The sequence below is a fragment of the Pleurodeles waltl genome, chromosome 11 (genome assembly GCF_031143425.1).
Source record: "Pleurodeles waltl isolate 20211129_DDA chromosome 11, aPleWal1.hap1.20221129, whole genome shotgun sequence".
In the NCBI taxonomy this organism is placed as follows: domain Eukaryota; kingdom Metazoa; phylum Chordata; class Amphibia; order Caudata; family Salamandridae; genus Pleurodeles; species Pleurodeles waltl.
Window position 1 is genome coordinate 176,020,921 of NC_090450.1, and position 24,307 is coordinate 176,045,227.

The 24,307-nt window shown below is 43.0% G+C and overlaps 1 protein-coding gene across 1 annotated transcript in view; it reads left to right on the plus strand.

Moving 5' to 3' along the window:
* LOC138265561 (ceruloplasmin-like) overlaps window positions 1–24,307 on the plus strand; it is a 454,089-nt gene that overhangs the window by 206,219 nt on the left and 223,563 nt on the right. Inside the window, exon 10 of the mRNA XM_069213377.1 lies at window positions 19,372–19,522. Within this exon, the coding sequence (XP_069069478.1) occupies window positions 19,372–19,522 (151 nt within the window). The remainder of the gene's footprint in view (window positions 1–19,371; window positions 19,523–24,307) is intronic.

Consider the following 24,307-nt stretch of genomic DNA (forward strand, 5'->3'; position numbering starts at 1 on the left):
AAATTCGCCCTTACCCAGGTTGAACCTGTCTGTCAGTACTTCATATGGTAAGAAATGTCCTTCTTCAAATATGTCGCCAATTGTGTTAATGCCTTTATCTATCCAATTTGTTAATTTAAATCGTCGTATTATATTGTTTATCCCCGGGGTAGCTAGTAATGGGATTTTGGATGAATATGGTGGTTTGCGCCCTGTTATCATTACATATTGGCGCCATATCCAGTCCGCCACTCCCAGTAGGATATTGTCGGTATGCGTTGGTTTGTCCCGACTAATGAGCCAGTGTATCACGTCCGTTTGTCCTATTAGGGTGTTTATCATTTGTCCTTCCGAGCCATTTGGGTTACATGCCCAGTCCATGATCCAATGTATTTGTGCCGCTGCGTAGTATAATTCAAATTGGGGTGCTCCCATCCCTCCCTTCTCTAATGGCAAGTATGTTTTAACTAGGGCTATTCGGCGGCGACCTGTGTTCCATATGAAGTCTGTTAGCAGGCTGGAGAAAGGCGTGAAGTAGCTCTTGGGGAGCTTAAGTAGTAATGCCGAGAAGTAATATAAAATACGTGGTAATATTATCATTTTGGCTGTAGCTACTCTTCCCATGGGTGAGAGTGGAAGTGAACACCAGAAGGGCATTGAATTTCTTATCGCCCTGATTGTTTGATCTAGGTTGCCTTCTCTGAGGTCTTGTTCGTTGTGGTAGATTTGTACCCCTAAGTACTTGAAAGTGGTGTAACACCACTGTAGCTTATGTGTGGAGATTATTTCTCTGTGGGGGTCTGGAATTAATTGCATCGGGAACAGGCATGACTTTGCCCAAGTCACCTGTAGGCCCGATATGTCCCCGAATGTATTTAGCAGGTGCAATATGTCTGATAGGGATTCCGAGCAATTGCGCAGATATATCAGCGCGTCATCTGCATATTGAGAGATAACCTTATGTGCCCCTCTATCAGGAATGCCCCACTTTGGAGCCTCCTGTCGTAGGCGTGCTGCTAATGGTTTTATTGCTATTGCAAATAGCAGCGGTGACAGTGGGCATCCCTGTCTGGTGCCTCTGCCTATTACAAATTTCTCCGATATGATTTTGCCTGTCTTCACTCTTGCTTTCGGATCTGCATGTAGTGTTTTTATCCATCTTATAAATGTACTGCCGAAGCCCATATTTTTTAGGGCTCTCAGCAGGTATGGCCAGCCCAACGTGTCAAATGCCTTTTCTATATCCAGTGATACCGCCGTCCTTGTGAATCTAACTCTGGGATTTCAGTTATAAGACGTAGTAGGCATCTGATATTTGTATGTGTGTGGCGACCAGGTATGAAACCAGATTGGTCCGAGTGGATTAGTGTTGGCATTGATGGGAGAAGACGGTTTGCTAGTACCTTCCCATATAATTTACAGTCAGAATTTAATAGTGACAGTGGTCTATAGGACTGGACATCTAATGGGTCGCGTCCTTTCTTATTGAGGACCACTATAGTTGCCTCGCGCAGCGACTCTGGGAGGTGCCCTTTTTCGAATGCTTCTTGTAGCATTACTAAATTTGCTGTCATCATTTGCTTTGCAAAGACCTGGTAGTACTCCGCTGGGAGTCCATCTCCACCTGGGGCTTTATTATGTGCCATTTGCCTCAGCGCCTGTTGGATCTCATCCAGTTCAATGGGTTTTTCTTGTTCTGCCAGTTGTTCTTCTGACAGTTTAGTTAATTGGAGTGTCTGGAAGAATTCACTTATTTGTCGTTCGGACGGTGGGGGGGGTTTGCTTTGTATAATGTTGCATAGTATTGTTTAAAAGTCTCATTGATTTCTATCTGTGTATTGACTATATTGCCCTCCTCTGTACGGATGGCATTTATGGTGGAATGTTGTTGTTCGCCGTTTAGTAGCCAGGACAGCATGTATTCGTGCTGTGTAGTGGCGGTAATCGCGCATCAGTTTCAGCCCATTGCTTTTTCAGTTCGATCATATTTCCTGTGCCCTCCCCATTCTGTCCCATTATCTTCTCCGCCTTCCTCATTACCCTCTCAATATCACACAATTTCTTATGTAATGTCTTACGGACTCCTCCAGATGTGGTCATGCACAAGCCTCTTATCACCACCTTGTGGCTGTCCCATTCTATTGCTCTTGACAATGCCGTGTTTGTGTTTGCTTTAAAGAATGAGTCTATGCCCTCTGCTTGTTCCTCTGAGAAAGGGGGGTCACGTAATAAGGATGGCTGTAAGTGCCAGGTGGGCGTGTTCGTGTGTGTTCTGCCCCAGCATATCGTAGATACTAGGGGGCAGTGGTCTGATATTGTTTTAGCCAGGTAGGTTGCCTTGATTAGCAATTTTTTGAGTTTGCTCGTGCATAATTGCAAATCTATACGGGTATGTAGTTGGTGTACGGGGGAGAAATAGGAGTACTCTCTGTCCGTGGGATGTAGGTTCCGCCATGCATCATGTAATCTTCCATCTGACATCCAGTTCCGCAGCATTTGGGACAGTCTTCTGCTTGGGGCACCTTCTAGTGGGGGGTGTGATCTATCCATGTTAGTATCTGGTGCGCAGTTGAAATCTCCTCCCCATATGCTAGGGATCAGTGGGTCCCATGTTAGTACTAAATAAGTGGACTGCAGGAAATCTGTCTGTTTAGTATTGGGTGAGTATATTCCTGTGATGCTCAGTTGTTTATCGTCCAGCTCCCCTCTTAAGTGAACATATCTGCCGTCTTTGTCTATTTGTGTGTGTTCCACTGTGTAGGAGACATTGGGGGCTATCCATATCAGTACACCTCTTGTGTACGTCGATGTGTTAGTGCCGTATATCTTTCCTGACCATTTCCTAGCTAATTTATTTAGATCTTCAGTTGTTAGGTGTGTCTCCTGCAATGTTGCTATATGAAGTTTTTGGCGTTTGAGGTAGTTATAGATTCTATTGCATTTATTTATATTGGCCATCCCCCTAACATTCCTGGTTAAAATACTGTATGTAGCCATAGTGTTAGTTTTGTATCGCACAGTAGTTTCACTGCAGTAATTGTAGATCCTTTACGATTTAGCATCCTCCTTCTGAGTCCCCTCCCCCTGGGCATATCATCTGTGACCACAGTTGGGATATACGTATTGGCGTATTATCATTAACAAAAACCAAAACCATAACCATAACAAACTGTGCGGCACAACCGGTGCCATGCTTTACATTACTGAACTTAGTGGCCATACAATGACCCCACTGGGTGTGGGGACACGGTCAATGGGGATACGGGCTAACGACCGTCCTTGGCCCACATGGATGATCTTGTATCCCTGCACGTCTCGGTCGTCCGGATTTCTAACTTTTCTTGCACCTGAAGCTAATTCATTCGTGTCGGCATTCCTGGGTGTCCATCTGCTGTGCACATTCTCGGAAGGATATAATCTGTCTTGTATATATTGGTTTATATATCGTTCCCGATCTGCCCTAGGTCAATTGTGTCTGCCGTTATTCTGGTATGAAGCTTGCTTATATAGTGGCTTAGTTTTTCCGAAAATGTTTGTGCGGTTTCATCTGCTGCGCGTGGGGCAGAGCGGGACCAGGCATGAGTGGTGAAGAAGTGGGACTTGGATAATCTCGTGAGGAGTTTGAGTCCGAGTCTCTATTTTCAGTTCTGGGTGATGGTTGCGCAGATGTGAATGTAGTTGCCACTTTGAGGACCTGTGCCTGTGCATCTGCAGCCTGTGATTTTGTTTGCCTGTCTTGGGCCCTGGTGGTGTTTGTGTTCTTTCTTCTGGGGCGCTGCTCCAGCCACTCGCCTTGTCCGTCCGGTTCCGTCACTGGGTCTACCTGACCCTTGGCGCGTAGCCATGTCCACGTATCTTCTGCTGATGGAAAGAACAGAGTCCTGTCACCATCTATTACTCTGAGTCTAGCCCGGAAGAGGAGGGAGTAGGCAATATTCTTGTCATGGAGAATCTGCTTCACTCTTGTGAAAGTAGCACGTTTGCGTTGGACTTCCATTGTGTAGTCAGGGTATGCTGTTATGCAGGGCTTTTGTTTCGGAAGCTTTGCAATACTTGATCCCGGTCCCTAAAGTTTAAGAACCTCGCTGTCAGCTGGCGGGGCGGAGCGCCCGGTTGGGACGGTCCACCTGGGACTCTGTATGCATGTTCTATTACTAGTGTTTGTGAAATGGTTTGAGGTAGTACTGTATCACTGAGCCACCGTTCCAAGTAGTGCTCAGCGTTCTGGAGTTCTAGTCATTCCGGGACCCCAAGGAACCTTACATTATTCCTACGTGAGCGTCTCTCAGCATCCTCAGCTCTGCGTTGTAGTGATGCTATGTCGTTTTCCATACGTTGGATTAGAGCTTTCATCTCGGTTATTGCTGGTTGGGCCGTTTCGAGTGCCAACTCAGTGTTGGTGATTCTCTCCGCCAGTTTCCGTTGATCAGTGCGAAGAAGGTTGACTTTCAATACCACTGAATCTATTTTTCCTTCTAATGGGGTCTTCGTGTGTAATACTGCTTGCAGTACTTTGGTGAATTGTGTAGAGTGAGCGGCCAAAGTTTCAGACATCTTTCGTAAGGCGTCAGTTTGAGTGCCCATTTCTCCTACGAGGGAGGTTGTCTCAGTCTCTGTTTTTGGATGTGTTTTCGGACGTTTTGATTTGCCCAAATTTATTCACGCCGTGGTTGCGTTGTTTATTGTGCGAAGCAACAGTTGGCGTGGTACTGCTGTGTGTTGTATTTGGTTTGCGTGACATGGTACGCTACTGAATTTGCTTCAGCTTTATCTTGTTTCTTTTGTTGTTCTTCCTCCCTCTTTGCCTGTCCTCTGGATTTCTGCATATTAAACTGTGGTGTTAAAGTTGAGATAGAGCCTAGGATGTTGTGTGGTCAAGATTAGCTAACGGTTTCTGAGGGAATTTGCCAGGTTTGCACACGAGGCCCTTCTATTTTCCTGTCTTATTTTTTTGGCACCCCCTTCTCCATCCACTGTTTTTCTTTCTTCTTCTATTTTCCTGGTTAATCTCTCTTTTCCTACTTCCTCTCGTCTTCCTTCTTCCTAATTTCTCTTGTTTTCCTTCCTTCTTTATTTCCCTCCGGTACTCCTCTTTCCTTCGTCCCACGTAGCCGGCTCAGCACGGAGGAAAATGTCAGAGGGGCCCCCTCCACCTCCTTATCTCACTGAGCCGATCGCTGCTTGCAGCTACAGCTGCTATTATATTCGTGCCCCCCTCTGGTTACCACATCCGGAGGGCAGCACCAGCTCTGTCCTCGATGGGAGGGCCGCACTCGCACTGCAATGGGGCGTAGCGTCGTCTTGTCCACTAGTCGCGGCCCGATCCCTCTTCGCGGGGGCCTGCGTTTGTAAACAATTGCATGCGTCGCAGTGCGTCGAGGGGGTGAGTCTCTTTTATCCTTGCTTCGGTGTCTCATGCGGCACGAGATCCGATTGTTGCACTAAGTGCGCCCCCCGTCGCCGGCGCACGCGAGGGCCACCACTAATGCGCCCCGGCCTCTAGAGGGAGAGGTCGTACCTGCCTTCGGGGGGCGTCGTCCGCGGGCCGGTGCGGTGCTCCGGAGATCCGGCGTTGCTTTCGCCGCTAGGCCACGCCGGGTGAAGGCAATGCCTTTCTTCACTCGTCGAGGCTCGCACTAGGGACTGCGCAGCGCCGTCCCCCTAAGTCGTCTCAGTTCTCATTTCAGGCGGCGATCATCGGCAGAGACTTGCACTGTCCCTGCGCAGCTGATTTTAGTTACAGGCGGCTGCAGGGACCCCAGTATTTCAACGATTAATGGTGGGCCGTGAACAGAGCTCAGATCACACGTCCGCTCTGGCCGCCATGGTAGCCACGGCCCCAACCACATCAGAATTTAGTGAAGATAGCATACTGTTGCTAAAGCCCACACCTTTTGTGTCATAGGGCAGTACCATATAGGTGGTTCTAGAACCAAAAATGGGGTTCTAGAACATCTTCTCCTAAATCAAAAAAGGCAGAGATGCAGGCAACCATGTACTGTGGACCATGCCAGGTTACAATGGATATAAAGCAGGTACCATACAGAAACATTTCCCCAAATTGCCTTTAAAGTCTGATCTGAAAATCCACTGACTGGTACCTAAACCTGTTCCCCAGTGACAGATTTATGAATGAGCTTAGGTGAGATCAGGCCCAAAGGAATTCCTTGTAAATGATGTTTCCTAATGAATTTACTGGCATAAAAGTAAACAAAAGGGCAAGATTATGAATGAGGTATGCTGTTAGATACTACCATGTCCCAAGTTCTGCATACCAGAATATTTAACCAAAACTGGCAAAAAAGGAACATTTCCTTTCTTCCTTGTCCCGACAAATGTTCCCTTTTATTATGTCGCAAATAAACAAGGATTGTAGAGTGAGGCCAATGTTTGGAGCATTCTTGCCACCCAAAACCACAGGTTTAAACATGGTCACACAAGCCACTTGTTCTTGCTTGCCTCCCCAAATGAACTGAAAACCCCACCTTTGTAGTAGTGTTAGGCAGTTTCAGTGGATGGGGTGAACCACTGCAGCATACAGAAGGCCAGATAGAAATTCTGTCTTTACAACAAGAATTTTAGCGGTCATAGTAAGTGACTTCAGACCCCAAAGTGCAATATTTTGCTTGACCTTGGACATACATTCTGACCAGCTCTGCAAACTACTGCCTTCTCTAAAGAAGTGACCGAGAACTTTGATGCGATCTTGCACCACTTTAAGTCCCCAATCCATCTTGTCCTCTTTCCAGTTCACATACAAACAGTCGCTCTTTGCCAGGTTAATTCTTGATGAGGATGCAAAATAAAACCTACTGCAATACCACAAAACATGTTGGATGGAAATGTTATCTGAACAAAAAAACAGATGTATCATCAATATAAGCAGAAGCAGTGACAGAACACCCCATTCCTCCTGGGACAGAGATCCCTTTAATCAGCTTATCAGCCCTCAGGGTAGCAAGAAAGGGTTTTATGACCAAAATGAACAAGAGGGAGGGGACAAAGGGCATCCCTGCCTCACTCCTGACAAAATAGGAAAAGAGTCAGTTAACGTGCCATTGACCATGACCTTGCTGTAACAATGTGAATACAATACAACAATCCATGACCTGAAATTTGGGCCAAAATTCATATGCTGTAAAACCTTGAACATAAAAGAGTGGTTTAACATATCAAAGGCGTTTTCCTCGTCGAAGTTCAATAAACATACAGATAACCCACGGTCATTCACATATGATAACACATCTCTAACTAAAATAAATTGTCTGAGATTTTACGCCATGGGACACCACATGTTTGGTCTGATTCAAATGACTGTGGAAACAACAGGCCGTAATCAAATGAACGTTTTAGACAAGATTATGAAAATCAACATTAAGAAGAGTAATTGGACTCCAGTCTCTAACATCAGCTCTACCACCTTTCTTCTTATAGATACGTTTTATGCATCCACCTCTCAAGGAGTTGGCGAGCAATCCTTCCTTCATAGAATAGTGAAATACTACAAGCAAGTCAGAGCCTACTAAGTCCCAAAACGTAGCATAGAATTCTACAGGTATGCCATCTGAACAGGGGTCTCTCCCCTTGGGCAGGCTCTGCATAGCTCTTTCAGTGTCTGCAAGTACCAAAGCCCTTCCAAGATCTTCTTTTTCTTCATCAGGCAAAAATATCTGCAGATGTTGTAAGAAAAAATTCACAGTCATATTGTCTGATTCTTTTGGTCTGTATAGTTCTGTATAGAAGCAATGCATACTTTCTTGGATACCTTTAGTAGTGATATGCTTGGTACCCTGGGAGTCCAACAAGGCATCTATAATTCTCCCAGTAGCTTTAGCTTTCAGAAAGAAAAATCTAGAGCAAATCTCATTTTCTTCCAGGAACTGAGCCCTACTGTGGAGAATCAAACCTTTTGTAAAATCATTGTACAATGAGGATATTTTCTGTTTGCACAACATTATGGGCCCGATTACGAGTCTGCCGGTCACTAGAGCACCAGACTCACAGTGGCGGTCGGACCGCCACTAATGAGGCAGTCAAGAGCGCCATATTAAGACCACGGCAGTCGTGCCACGGTTGGACCACCAGCTCCGCCAGGATCAGAGATCAGTCAGTCTGGCGGTTGAGGCGGTCCTAATCTGCCAGGGCAACACGGAAAGTAGCGCTGCCCTGGGGATCACGACCTCATTCTCCTCCAGTGATTTCATGGCGGTAGCACCTCCATGAAAAAAGGCTGCCGGAGAACGGGTACAAGGCTGGCCCTCCACTGCCCATGCACTTGGTATGGGCAGTGCAGGGGTCCCTCTGGCCAGCACCCTCGCAATGTTCACTGTCTGCAAAGCAGACAGTGAACATTGCAAGGGTGCTGGTGCACCCTGCATCCTGCAGCATTGCAGCAGGCTCAATTACGAGCCGCAGACAATGCTGCAGGGTGCTTTGCGCTAGGCCAGTGGGCGGAAACTCAGGTTTCCGCCCGATCACCTAGTGGGAAACTCGTAATGGGCCCGGCGGGGAGGTAGCCACTATGGCGGCAACCTCCCTATGGTAAGTTCAGCGGACGGTCTAAACCGTCCTCCGAACTGGTAATAAGGCCCTATGTCTGCTTGTACATCAAACCCATACTCCAACAGCTTGGACAAATTCTGGTGCCAGATTTGTAAATGGTTGATTCTGCATCTTTTCTCTTTAGCCACTCTAATACCCTCACGAATAAAGGAGGACAGTATACGAATTTTAATGTTCTCCCACCACTCACTGATGGAGGGGAAAATAATTTTCAGGGATTGCCAATTCTGGTAATGATATCTAAACTTTTCACGGGTGGCCTTGCCATTGAGTAAATCAATATTTTGTTTTCACAGTCCCTTTCCTTTAAGAGGTATCTCAGCTATACCAACTGAAATGAAGTTGTGATCGGAAAAAAACCTGAAAGGAGTGTTGCTGAAACTATCTTTTCTGAGGGAATTGCATAATAAAATCAATGTGAGACTTAGTGGACGAATTAGTACTAATCTAAGTATATCCTGGATCATTAGGGTGCAGCACACTGTAAGAATCCTGTAAATGAAAATCAGCAATGATATTCAGCAGTGAATTGGAGCTACTGTCAAGGTACACTGTAGAAGAATATGCTCTGCCTTTAGCATCCAATAAACAGTTAAAATCACCTCCCAAAAATTATTCCTGTTGTATAAAAGGAACTATGATAGGAAGCTCAAAACAGTGTTCCTGGGTGATAATGAGGTAGGACAATACACATTAATTTTAAAAGGTCATGTCCATCCCATGTACCATCAACATATAGTAGTCTCTCTTTAACCACAGGTTGTACCTTTTGAATATTAAAGTCAGAACTGCAAAATAAAATGCCTACCCTTGCATTTCGGTCTGAATTGCAGCCTGACCAGATGGAGGGGCCACAGTTCCACATTTGCTGCAATTTTCTGTTCTTAGAAAGTTCTGGAATAGCACAGTTCTGTAAAAGAATATATCTAATTTTTGCTGTTCAAAAAGTCAAAAACTGCTGAACATTTAGCATCACTACCTAAACACCTAACATTAATACGTCTCAAGAAAAGCATCAGGAAATATAAAGCAAACATTGTCATATAGTACTTCTAGTCCAATTTCCCATTGCTCTTCCTGGTCTTTCTTTTTCATTACAGGGGTAAAAGCATCTTCCCCTTTGCTCCCCTGAACTTTATGTCTTTCATCCGGTGCACACAAGTCTCTAGAGTCATTGCTGTCAAATCCAGTCTCTTCTGCATCATCACCCTCTTTCTCCTTCCTTTTTAATGAGGCTGAAATATCCATGGCTGCTTCAACCTCTTCCTCAATAATATTGTCAGCCTTGCTCCATTTAATGATTACGCCAGTAACTGAGAAAGAGGCCTGTTCTGAGGATTTACAAGCATACCATATCTCAGTACAAGAGTCCTTTGAGGAAATTGTAAACCCTGTTTCCTGATTATCAAAAGGATTCACAGTATCAGATGAAGCTGTGTACATGGTGTGTTGGCTTAAAGTAGAAAATACCTTTGATGTAGCATACAGACTGTCATCCTTATAAGTGTCTTTGGCTGGCTGCACCTCTGCTGGAAATTAGAATAGCCTTCAGCATTGATTTCTTCATTCCTTCCAGCTGAACACAGGTGATGTTGGTCAACACTCCCCCTAGTGGCCATGAAAGATGTATGCTGTAATTGGACAGCCAAATCTAAATCAGGTGATTGTTTGATCAGGAGCACCTGTGAAGCTCCATTATTGGGTTCCATGTACTTCCCAGTCTCATTGACATACCTGCTTGCTTAACCTCCTCCAAGGGAGATCCTTTCCCTGAGGTATATTGCTCCAAATTGATATCCGCTTTTTTATCAGACAAAGATAAACCAGTTTGTAAATCAAATCTGTCATCCTCCAAAGTCTTATTAATTCTTCCTCTTCTGCCTCAACATCTTCCCTAGACCTCCCTCTGTTCTGGTGGGGAGTGAAAAGTTCCTCCAGCCGTGAAGCTATAATTTTAAAGGCACAGGAAGAGGGGTATTTTCTAAACTCATGTTCAGATGAGCCACAAAGATTGCACGTTTTCTCAGCCACACAATCCTCAGGTCTAAGGCCAGAGTTTTTACACTTCATGCAGAAAGGTGCAGTACAATCCTTAGCCAAGTGCCCCTCCAAATTACATTTCCTGCATCTTTTGGGGTGACCCACATAGAAGACGGTGCCTGTGGCTCCTCCTAGTCTAATAACTCTCCATATCTGCTTCAGTTCCTCAGTGGTTGGGTCTCTTTTTAAAGTCACTAAGGCTTTAATTTAGCCAGTCTTTACTCCAACAGCATCGCTCATTGTGGCCCCATGAGAAACAAAGCAAAACTGACTCAGCCACGTGATTATGTCAGCACTCTGAACATATTCAATAAACAAGGAGACATTCACCCATTTCTTCTGATGCTGAGTCAAGGTACTTATGGCAAAAACCTTCAGAGGCGCAGAATCATTCCTCTCCTTAAAGCGCTTGAGGCATTGTTGAAACAAAGTAAAGGTGGTGAAAATCACTTCAAAAACTTTACCTCCAGGAAAAGCAAACAGGTAGTCAATCTGAACTGGTCTGAATCCAAGTTCCTATTGCAGCACTGACTGGCTGAACTACAATCAATCCATCTTGACGTCTTCATATGGTGAGAACCTCACAGCATTTCGGTGTGCTCGACTAGCCCCATCCTCGCAGAAACCCCTTCCGGAAGGGTCTCCCAATCTCAAACTTAAGAGAAGAGCTGCACCTGTGGGAACCTCTGGCACCTCCTCTACAAGTACATAGAAGAGCACAACCCTGTGATTATGGGTGTCTCCACTGCCAGGTATGTATCCCAGGACCATTTTTGCCTTTGTTATGGGCTTATCATCCAGGTAAAGCGTGGTTCCAATGACACAGCATAAACAGGACCTACGTCTGGGTATAATAGTCCCACATAGGGTGATATACTAAAGTGTACAAAAAGTGATGGATGGAATGCTTGAATTAAGCACCTAGACCGTCATCAGCTTGCAGGATGCCTGTTTGTCCAAAAGCATCTCTTAGTACCCACTTCTATGGCACCCACAAAAAGGAACAGTCCAAGGAATTCCAGGAGCAACCACTTTCTTCAAGATCCTCTGCTAGACAAGCGGCCTCTGTCCCAGATAGTCAGGAAGCTAGTGCCACAACTCTGTATACAGAGGCTACAAAAGTCCCAGTAGTACAAGTCCAGAGTTGTTCTCCACACACCAAATGGGTCCATCCTCCCCTACTGTTCCCCGTTTTTTCTACTTTCACAGTGGGTGGGACACCATAAAGGAGACTCCTAGTAGAAGCTCCAAGCCATATGTTTTAGTGGGTTTAGTGGATAATTCTACCTCTATTAGAGAAGAACATATAATATGACAGCAATCTGTATCAGAGTCATCACACTTTCCTTCATATTGTTTTCAGGAAATTGGTTTGGGTCACTTCAATAATGCTATTACATCCTTATATTGCTCTGTCATGGTTATATGTTAGAGTAGAGTATACAGAATTGCCCTCTACCATCTCTACCAAAAATATAATGTCCTAAATATCATTATCAAAATCAAACTGCAATTGGGTACAGAGTTTCTATTAATAAGGAACACTAAAGATATTCTTCTACAGAATATTTAGGACACAATATTTATGACAACAATAGTCTAGGCCCGATTCATAAAAGTAAATAAGAATGTGTACATTTACTCATGTTCATGCTTACTCTACACCTAGGTGTAACTCTAAACTATTTTGCTACTCACTAAATCCGAGTGTAGAGTTAGACCTAACTGTAGACTTACATGTCATCACACTCTATAATGAGGGGATGAAGCCTTCTGTGAAGATATTAAAGTTTATTAGTCTTAAAAAAAAATATGAATATTTAATGTATAGTATATATGTAAATTATTTTAACATATTGATTATTAACAAGCAAAAAAAAAATAGTTACACCACATTTTCCCATTAAAGCATTTTAAATAATAGATTAATTTAAATTTATTAATTATATTTATAAATGTCATTTTCTAAACAATGATAAAAACCACTAACCTTCACTAATATTTTAATTTTCCTTTACTATTCTGTAAACTTTGTTAAACATCATATATTGAACCAATTTAAACACTTCAAATTGTTTTCAAAAGTTCAATCTATATTTTAAAATAACTTCATTAGGATATTTAAAAAGTATAATAATACATCATTTTAATCACCCAAGAAATATATGTAATTTTAAAAGTTAAACTACTCCAAGTTAATTAACCTTACATGGGGACTTTCATTTTAATTCTTTGCCTCCATCGATTTCCATGGAAGCGTGCTGCAGTGTAACTGGTTGGCCAAGTGTGGTGATTGAATTATTTAAAGGCCGGGCTGAAGTACATTAACATTTATTTTGACACCTTTGGAGCAGCAGTAACTCTAGAAATGTAGTTTGTGAATTGTAATTTGTAAGCCCATGGAGGGATATGGGCAAGGTGTAAGTACCCAGACGCTTATGCCTCAAGCACTGCTGCTGGAGTGGGAAAAATGGGCATTTACGTCCCCATGTTTCTCTGTCCTTACCAAGGAGACTATGAGCATGGCATTGGTAATTCGATGAATGTGACACAGCACTATGAGTGTCATGTTCAATTGGTAGATGTAACTCGTGGGAGAGTTCTGGTAATATCACCATTAGAAATATGTACCTCCTATTAATAATAATCTCATCTTCACCATGCAGAAATAGTGTAAGTCTTTGCTTGAATGATCTCTTCCTTGGTCGCATTCCATTTTCAAAATGATATCCACATTAGGTGTGCCAAGCTAATGGTGATTCAGATACAAACTGGAGTTTACAATCGAATTAGGATTACAATTTGTGTTAAAATCTGTACAATTTGTGAGCAAATTTTCTCAATTTTAAGCTGACAAAATTTGTCTGGAGGAAAACATGCAATAACCTGATTTCACAGTGTGAAAGGGGGAAAAATAGGCAACATTACCTATTATCTCAATTTCCCCATTATGAAATGCATAACTCGGAATGGGGTGATAATACCACACATGATTAGTACAACACCCGGGTGATCTTATATTGCATTCCACCCTTTTATCTTGCTCAGAATGATGGCTAAGGAGTTCTCTTCACAGCCATCAAGAGAAAGATCATTGTTTTAAATAATCACAGCATCTCAATAGCATTGTCCTTACAAAATGGTTTCAGAGGTAGATTCATTATAGTTAGGTCAGTTTTATAGTATTTTTTTAACATTTCCATCTGCACTTATCTTTTGTTATGTTTTGGAAATCTCATTGGTGTTTAAGCCTATTTATGTTGTGTTTTATTCATACTTTGATGCCTGTAGAGTTTTAACACATTAAATAGCCAGCTATAACAAAACAATATATCTCTAAGATATATTAACCTTCATGCTGGCAATCTGCTCAGCTTTTGGCTTGTAATTCATGAAGGTCAGCATGGAGAGTTGCTCAAAAGAAGCCCAATTTACCGTATTTTTCTGCTTTGAAAAATAAATACTAAAAGGAAACAATTTTTTTCTAACTGTATTTATCTGTCAAACACTAGAAACATAACACCAGAAGCCTTAATTAAATATAATTGCATGCAATGAAGAAGAAGGACATCTTCAGGATTGTTGCGCAATTCATGACTTTGGCATAACTCTACAAGGAGACGAGTCCCACAGATGGGTGATAAGAGTGAACTCAGTTTAACACACCAGTGCTGAGTGTGAAGGACAAACCATCGTATCCCTGCAGGACACTATTCAATGTTTCATTGATAATGGAGTATTACTTTTGTGTTACTAACAATCCCATAAAGGGATCAGGAGCACAGTGGAAACAGCAACAACCTCATTTCATAATTCATACTACCACACAGGTTGTACTTAGAAGAATTAAAAGCTTTTATGTTAAAAGTATTTAGTACTACAGAAGAAAAATGTTTCTCACTACATCTAAGACAACCACACACAAAATTATAAAAACAGCCACCAGGAGACAAGTTACAAAAAAAGGGAATAAAATAAAATTCCAGCATTACTAAAAAGTAATTAAAATATTGTCTGAAACCTAACACCCTACTGCACTTTTTCTATGTGCTATACCGTAATAACATGTAATGCAAATAAACTTGCATTCTAAAATTTCATAGGGCATAGGGATGTACTGCATACCTTGCTGACAGTAAATACTGTCATTATCAGTTTGGCATGAAAGCAGTGTTCCCCACAAAGGGCAAATACTCACTGTAATTGCAGTCAGGCACTCTTCCTCTGGGACTGGGCTATATCAGCTGCAGGTTTCAGGGGGAGATGTGTCATCTGGGAAGTGTGAAGTGAGCTGGCAGTAGATGAGATCTTCTCTGTCACATTCTTGGGTCAAAATCTGGGTAAAGGAGCTCTGTAACAAGGGGCGAACAATAGTCCTTTATCAGATATTGGAATGTGTGTGTTAGATTATGAACATCAAAGCATATGCTTATGATATTGATGTTATGGACATATAGATGAAAAGGACGACAATATTCAGACTACACTTTTTTGATCAACAGTCTATATCTTGTGCTATGTATCCTCGGCTTAAGGTGGAATCAACACTTGACTCAGATAAATTTTGCCTTAGAATTTGTGTCTGATCAAAGAACTGAACAATAGCATTTTTTTTAGGAAAGATAAGGTCTGGTGACAATAATGTTATCACATAGATGACAAGAATGATTCTGCAAAAAAAACAGAGAGCATGCTAATGTCCATGGGCTTGGATGGAGTAAGGGCCTAGCTAAGATGGAAACTGACCTTAGGGACTTTACCTGAGGGGTAGATCATTGCTTCATGTCTAATCAATACATATCCTTTGTGTGTTAAAAATCCCTCTCTGCAGCAACGGAGGAAAACAAGACAACTCCTACAAGGAGGTTATAAGACTGGCAGAAAAAGAGTCTGGGCTTGACAGGAGTGTAGGTATCAATAGTGCAGCTGGTGAAATTACATCAGAGTCCAGGGATGTTTTAATGGCAGTATGTTACTTTCCAGCCGGTGGCTGGCAGGTCCATAATTCTTAGGGACTGTAGTACCCTGGGTACTCGGCAAGGTCCAGAGCATGATATAAAAAAAACAAATAAATGCAACTCACTATGTTAGAATGCCCCACACAAACTACAATGTGGTCAATTAAAATAAGTAAAACATATATGGTGAATTGTCAACACTGTGGACCACGCATGCTGGACAGATCAGCATTGGGGTCACTTGTTTTCTGGTGTGCTAGGAAGGAGCACAGTATGCAGACTACTGTCTGGGTGAAATACCTTTTGCACCTCTTGAGGGAGAAGCTCCACTCCAAGTGCATTTTCTGTTAATAGGTTATGCCTTTAATAAAACCCAGTTTGCTTCCATTAGTAAGTGGGGAAACATCATGCAAATTATGCAATGCTCCTCAATATTATTTTGCACTTCCAGCACAATTTATACCAATACTTAATAGAGGGGAGATATGGAAGTGTGCTGGGATGGAAAAGTCCTCTTCATGGTAATTTAACGTGTGCCCCTGGCCTGAGGACTCAAAGGTGCTGATGGCTGGATGCCTAATGCTGATTTTTGTTTCCATAGGCAAACACTGATCATGCATGTGAACCATGATATAGGCCTGCCTCATGGATTGCAGTCTAGTTGGACTGGGTGGGGCACCTAAAGCGCTATCCTCTTATTGGCTACTACCTTCACCAGGAGTTAAGCAGCATGAGCGCAGTGGTGGCAGCATACTGTGTAGTTATCAGTAGGAGTGAATGGGTCCCTTTTGACCTGTGTCACTGTAGTTAGGCCTACAGGCCCACTCTTTTTTAAAGTTCTGCTGGTGTGTCCCTAAGTCACCCTTTGACCTATTTCAGTTGGAAGTGAAGTGTTGCTCAGTGCAGATGTGGTGCCTTTAACTGGATGTATATGTGGTTGGGAAGGTACAATACAGGGAAAGAGCAGTGCTGTGCAGTGCATGCATGGTGAGTGAATACCCAAGTTGTATGTGTACCTTTAAGGCTTGTAGTACATAAAACAAGCAGTGCTATGCAGAGCGTGCATGGACAGTGTGTGTGCTGGGTGTATGTGTGCCTCCAAGTGGCCTAATACAGAAAGGCTACAGTGCTAAAGTGCTGGACAGTGCATGCAGATGTAACGTGTGTCAAGTGTATGTTTGCCTGAGGTGGTACAATACATGGTGGTAGCAGTGCTGGAGTCCAGTGTGTATGCTGTGTATATGTACTGAGGAGAAGTTTGCCTGTAATAATACATTGCTTGGAGGATCCTGCGTTCTATTTTCGGGTACCCAGGCCTGCATGTTGAAGACATGAGGAGATGGAGGAATTCCGCAAACAGTTTTGTGTTTTGCTGCATTCCTGCGAACTGGGTGGGACACATTGAAGAGGGGAGGGCTAGACATCCCCTGAACACTTCAAAGGGTGCTCTTTGATTCAGTGCAAGATCACAAGGGAGGGGCCAGGACACTTCTCAGGTAGAGATGGGGCTGATATGGAATTATAAAGAGTAGGACTGGTAGCCTGAGTTTAACATTTTGATGCACATCACTGTGGTTGACATCCAAGCTTTAAATCTATTAACTTCCATGGGCTGTGTTGTGGGACTATCAGCTGCTGAGTCTCTACTGCTATGACAGAAGGATTTTCAAGAGGAAGAGAAGAAGTATATTCTTCAAAAGAAGCAGAACCCTAAAATAAAACTTCAAAGATTCAGAAAGTAAGTCACACTTGGTGACTGGAAATGGACAGTAAGAAGGGAAGTTTGAGACCCCCGGAAAATTTGCCAAGCAGCCAGATGAGCAATGTAAGGAGGGGAAGCTCTGCAAGACTGTGACCAGGACTGGGGATCAAGGCCTGCTAGTCTCCCTGCTGGGTGAGGGGAAGCCACCCAGGGAAACCAAGACCACCTGCCCTGGAGCCTGGAGGGCCAGCGCCTGCCTGCTTGCCAAAACCAGTGTGTTGTGTGAAGAAGAGGAGAACGCTGGAGGGAACCAGGTCCAGGGGGAGCCCAATTGAGTGGACTCCTGGTGTAAGGAATGAGGGAAAAGTTGCTGCACTGATCGGGTCTTCGCCCGTGTGCAGAACTGAGTCAGTGATCTCTGTATGCAAAGAGAGGGCTGCAGTAAAGATAACCTTTGAATAGATTGCTGTGCGGTAAAAGCTAAGCCTGCGTGGCACCGTTGTGTCATCCCCGTGTGCAAGAAGGAGGTCCTGTGGAAAAGGCTGCCTTGCAAAGAAGGGCCAAAGCCTGTGCAACAATGTTGCAGTGACCTCATATGCCAGGAGGGGCAGCTGTGCTAAAAATTGCCATGTGGCCAGGGCTGTTAAGCCTTGCATGACAGCTGTGTGGCAAACCCATATGCCGGAAGGACTGCTGCTAATACTTGTGTCATGTGGATAAGGCAGGAACCCATAAACTGTGAGCAGTGGGGACTTGTAGATCACAATGAGATGCAATGAGGACTGTGACTGACCTGACCCCGTGGAAGGGTTGAGGGTACAGAGGAAGCATCACCGCTCCAGCTCAAGATCGAGGACAGGAGCGTTGGTATTCATCTTCCCATCTGGGAGATTGGCAACTAACCTCGTAGGAAGAGTACAGGAACACCACTGATTACTGCTGGAGCACGAGCACAAGGGAGAGTTAGCATGTGCATTTGCCAAGTGCAGCTACTGAGTTAGCGTAAAGCAGAGTGACCTGATCAGGATCAGTACTGAATGTGAGTGCTCGCAGATGGGGCACATTCCAAGACGCTGTGTGCTTTACTCCTGCCAGAATAATAAGACTAGTTGTGGGCCTATCAGGCCCTGGGGGACTTGCTGCTGAAAGTGCTGCGACAGTAAGAGACTTTTGTCTTGACTTTAAAAGTCCGATTGGACTTTTGAGATGCAGCCTGCTAGTTTAGCATGCCATGGATGTGGCCACCAGTGAATGGGGAATGACCTCTATTGCATTTCAAGGAGAGTGGGACAGGGACCTGCCATTATAAGACTAGAGCCCCAAACCCACGGGGGAAGTACTTGTTTGTCTGTGAATGTCATAATCTTTCTCTGAATGAGAAGAGTTAGAAATAAAATACTTCTCTTTTCTATAAAAGTAAGTATATGACTGGACATTCATTTATTGCTGCTGCACATTCTTTGAGTTGTGAGCCCATGTTCACTAATCTGTATCCACACCTTCCCCCGATGAAGCCTTAGACTGCTCGTTCATGCCTGTCACTGAGATTCAAATGCAGAATGGGTACTTGGCTCAGTTGCTCAGGATCCATAGTAGATCAGGACTTAGGCTATCAGGAGGAAAAGGCCTCATACCCCACAGCTGGGCCTAGTAGCCTGTGAAAGGGGTTCTAACAAAGTACGATGTAAAGAAAAACTATTGATCCTTTTCCTTTGATCCAGTGTTTATTGACTAGCATGTGGAATGCATGAGGTTCTTGAGCCAGTATGCCATCAGATCAATCCCAATATAAAATACGGTTGAGTTGCACCTCTAGAAGGACGTTACTGTGAACTTTCAGATGTTGCATGTCACCAAAAAGGCAAAATGAGAGCGCAAATTTCAGTATTCATTTAGATATCCACAATGAATTTAATAATCACACTCACTCCAAAAACGTGAAGTGTTGATTGCTGCTAAAGCTATAATGACTATCAACTTACCAGTCAGGCAATCTAAAGTGATCAAAAACTGATTGTGTAGACCTTGTCACTGCCAACAAATGTAACATCTTCATACATTGCAACAATTTCACATTATGAAGTATTTCTGCCATTCATATTCAATAAATGTACTTATTTTCATTCACAGGAAGAAAACAGAACAGAACTTTTCTTGATTGTGACAGTGGTGGACGAGAATTTGAGCTGGTACTTGAATGACAACATTCAGATGTTTACAACATGCCTTACAGCAGCAGACAAGGAGGATCCAGATTTTCAAGCATCTAATCAGATGTATTGTGAGTACTAAATGTGTACCTGTAAGCACCGCATCTGTTTCTTTGTCTCATCTATTCTTGAGTTAGAATCATTGTTACAACGACGTCAGCCCTGATTTTAACATTCGGGAAAAACTAAGATGAGAGTTGTTTCACAAAAAAACAAACAATCTGCAAAATGCTTTGCATTTCTGATCAATTACTGTTGACTAGTGGCCTTATATTTCAAAATTCTTTCTTGTGATCTTATCTGTGAGAAATACTCTCTCCCCACGATGGCAACCCAGTTTGTTCACATAATGAATACCAATTGTTTGGTCCTCTGCTCTACCCGAACCTCTTGCGTAGGCCTCAGCAAATGTTGCTGAGTTTGTAAAATAACATATCTATTCACTCTTGGCAGTGGTCCTCCCGTTGCATTTGAGCTGGCATGATACATTTCAGGGAAAGTGTATATTTACCCGGCCGCTGGACAAATAGTACATAATCTCTGCTGCTTAGTTGACCATAGACTAAATAGTAGAGATGATGTACAATTTGACCAGCATCCATTTAAATAGTGTAATAGTGCCACATTTGCGTCCTTTTTTTCCAACGTCCTAGGGATTCTAATGGTACCCAGAGTTTGTGGTTTCCCCTGGAGGAGACCAAGAAATTAGCCACAATACAGTGAAAATTTAGTTTGTCTCAAAAAAATGGGAAAAAAGGGCTGCCGAAGAAGGCTTGTGATTTTTTCCTGAAAATGGCATCAACAAAGGGTTTCTGGTGCTAAAATCACCATCGTCCCACCTTTCAGGAACAGGCAGACTTGAATCAGAAAACCACATTTTTCAACACAATTTTGGCATTTTACTGGGACATACCCATTTTTACTATTTTTGGTGCTTTCAGCCTCCTTCCAGTTAGTGACAGGAATGGGTGTGAAACCAATGCTGGATCCCGGAAAGCTAAACATGTCTGAAAAGTAGACACAATTCTGAATTCAGCAAGGGGTCATTTGTGTAGATCCTACAAGGTTTTCCTACAGAAAATAACAGCTGAAATAAAAAAATATTGAAAGTGAGCTGATAAAAACAGCCGTTTTTCTCCACGTTTTACTCTGTAACTTTTTCCTGCAATGTCAGATTTTTTAAAGCAATATACAGTTGAGTGTGCTGGACTCTTCCGGTTGCGAGGATATATAGGGCTTGTAGGTTCATCAAGATCCCTAGGTACCCAGAGCCAATAAATGAGGGGCACCTAAAAATGGGTTTTCATTCTATACCGGGTATGCAGCAATTCATTTGCTGAAATATAAAGAGTGAAAAATAGGTATCAAGAAAACCTTTGTATTTCCAAAATGGGCGTAAGATAAGGTGTTGAGAAGCAGTGGTTATTTGCACATCTCTGAATTCCGGGGTGCCCATACTAGCATGTGAATTACAGGCCATTTCTCAAATAGACGTCTTTTTTACACTTACATTTGGAAGGAAAAAATGTAGAAAAAGACAAGGGGCAATAACACGTGTTTTGCTATTCTGTGTTCCCCCAAGTCACCCGATAAAAATGGTACCTCAGTTGCATGGGTAGGCCTAATGCTCGCGAAAGGAAACGCAACATGGACACATCACATTTTTACATTGAAATCTGACGTGTTTTTTGCAAAGTGCCTAGCTGTAGATTTTGGCCTCTAGCTCAGCCGGCACCTAGGGAAGCCTACCAAACCTGTGCATTTTTGAAAACTAGACACCTAGGGGAATCCAGGATGGGGTGACTTGTGGGGCTCTCACCAGGTTCTGTTACCCAGAATCCTTTGCAAACCTCAAAATGTGGCCAAAAAAACACTTTTTCCTCACATTTCGGTGACAGAAAGTTCTGTAATCTGAGAGGAGCCACACATTTCCTTCCACCCAGCGTTCCCCCAAGTCTCCCGATAAAAATGGTACCTCACCTGTGTGGGTAGGCCTAGCGGCAGGTTATGCCCCAAAACACAACGTGGACACATCACATTTTCCCAAAGAGAACAGACCTGTTTTTTGCAAAGTGCCTAGCTGTGGATTTTGGCCTCTAGCTCAGCCGGCACCCAGGGAAACCTAGCAAACCTTGGCATTTTCAAAAACTAGACACCTAGGGAAATCCAATATGGGGTGACTTGTGGGGCTCTGACCAGGTTCTGTTACCCAGACTCCTTTGCCAAACTCAAAATTTGGCTAAAAAACACATTTTCCTCACATTTCGGTGACAGAAAGTTCTGGAATCTGAGGGGAGCCACAAATTTCCTTTCACCCAGCGTTCCCCCAAGTCTCCCGATAAAATTGATACCTCACTTGTGTGGGTAGGCCTAGCACCTGCGACAGGAAATGCCCCAAAACAAAACGTGGACACATCCCATTTTTTGACAGAAAACAGAGGTGTTTTTTGCAAAGTGCCTACCTGTAGATTTTGGCCTCTACCTCAGCCGGCACCTAGGGAAACCTACCAAACCTGTGCATTTCTGAAAACTAGAGACCTAGGGGAATCCAGGATGGGGTGACTTGTGGGGCTCTGACCAGGTTCTGTTACCCAGAATCCTTTGCAAACCTCAAAATGTGGCTACAAAAACACTTTTTCCTCACATTTCGGTGACAGAAAGTTCTGGAATCTGAGAGGAGTCACAAATTTCCTTCCAACCAGCGTTCTCCCAATTCTCCAGATACAAATGGTACCTCACTTGTGTGGGTAGGCCTGTTGCCCGCGACAGGAATAGATCACACAACGGTCAATGTTGGTCCTTACATGAGGCAGCTGTTGACCTTGGGGTGATCCATTCCTGATGCAGGAACTAGGTATAGGCACTCAAGTGGGGTAGTGTTTTTATCAGGACAGGTGAGGAATCACTGGGTGGTAGGAATTTTGAGGATCCCAGCATATTCCTGTAGTTTGTGTGACAGAAATGCGAGAAAAATAGAGTTTTTTTTCAACATTTTGGCTTTGCAGGGTATTCTGGGTAAGAAACCTTTGGGGAATCCACACAAGTCACACCTCTGTGGACTCCCCTGAATGTCTAGTTTCCAGAAATGTTTGGGTTTAGTATGTTTCTCTATGTGGCCGCCGAACCCAGGACCAAAAACACAGGTGCCTGCCTTACAAAACCAGTTTGTTTTGTGATAGATAATTTTGATGTCTCCACAATACGATTTGGGCGGTGGAATTTGGGGCTGAACTAAATTGGGGAGCTCCCAAGAGAGCAATCTCTCTCTCTCTGCTTGCCGTCGTATTCACCTGCTCTCTGGGTTGGGCTAACCCACTATTACCCCGTTGCACAGACTGTGCTTTCGAAGGGACAGCAGGACTCATCACCTCCCTCATAATTTACTGGATGAGGAGTTATTGAATGGGACTCCTCCGACTGAAAAATCACTCCCAGAGCCTGCGCCATTGTCCTATCCCTCAGATGCTGTCTAAGTATCTGATGTCTCAGTCTCTGATCCTATGTCAGAGCTGTCCTCTATAACCCGAGTGATGGCAGCAGTCATCCATCAAGATGCCATCTCTGCTATTGGCTAAACTGTTGCTCTAAAACACTAGCCTACGTAGACAGTCACAAAATCGATGGTGTGTGTGAGATACGTGCAACAGTAGAGGCCACCTTACCTGTGCTTCTTCCCTAAATCAGCAGGTTCTTTCAAGACACTCAAAAAACACCTTGTCACAAACCATTCGTCACAGTCTTTAACACCTCCTGTGCCCAGTCCAACAATCATTATTGGTGCTCCCACTCCCTCCTCCTCGGATTCCCTCATTACCACCCAGCAAAAGTGCCCTTCATCTCTCCATAGCCACCCCCACCCCGCACATACATTTCATTTGTATTATAGCGCAGGTAATGGCTGACTTTACTAATGTACTCAGCTATTGGCATAAAATAGAGATTTGCTCTTTGCAGTAGGCATATAAACCTTCTACGCTTCTGTATGGCACTAAAACTGCCACTAGACAAAAGTCTGATCCTTTTGTAGCAGAAACATAATCACAATACTTACTTGACTTTTTTATTGCTGCCTAAAAGCTACAGTTGAAATGCGTCAGTTGAAGTATGTGCATTGCTTTGAAGATGCAAGCTGCAACTGCAAGACAACTGGTGGCAAATATATATATATATATATATATATATATATATATATATATATATATACATTTATATGTGGGTCTGGGGTCTGGTTTTCCTGGGGGCCGATCGCAGCCCCCAGGGAAACCACACATGTATTGACAAAAGTGATATATATATATATATATATATATATATATATATATATATATATATATATATATATAGAGAGAGAGAGAGAGAGAGAGAGAGATCTATCTCTATATAGATATATGTATCTACATAGATATCTATAGATATATATATATATATATATATAATTATATATATATACAGGGAGTGCAGAATTATTAGGCAAGTTGTATTTTTGAGGATTAATTTTATTATTGAACAACAACCATGTTCTCAATGAACCCAAAAAACTCATTAATATCAAAGCTGAATATTTTTGGAAGTAGTTTTTAGTTTGTTATTAGTTTTAGCTATGTTAGGGGGATATCTGTGTGTGCAGGTGACTATTACTGTGCATAATTATTAGGCAACTTAACAAAAAACAAATATATACCCATTTCAATTATTTATTATTACCAGTGAAACCAACATAACATCTCAACATTCACAAATATACATTTCTGACATTCAAAAACAAAACAAAAACAAATCAGTGACCAATATAGCCACCTTTCTTTGCAAGGACACTCAAAAGCCTGCCATCCATGGATTCTGTCAGTGTTTTGATC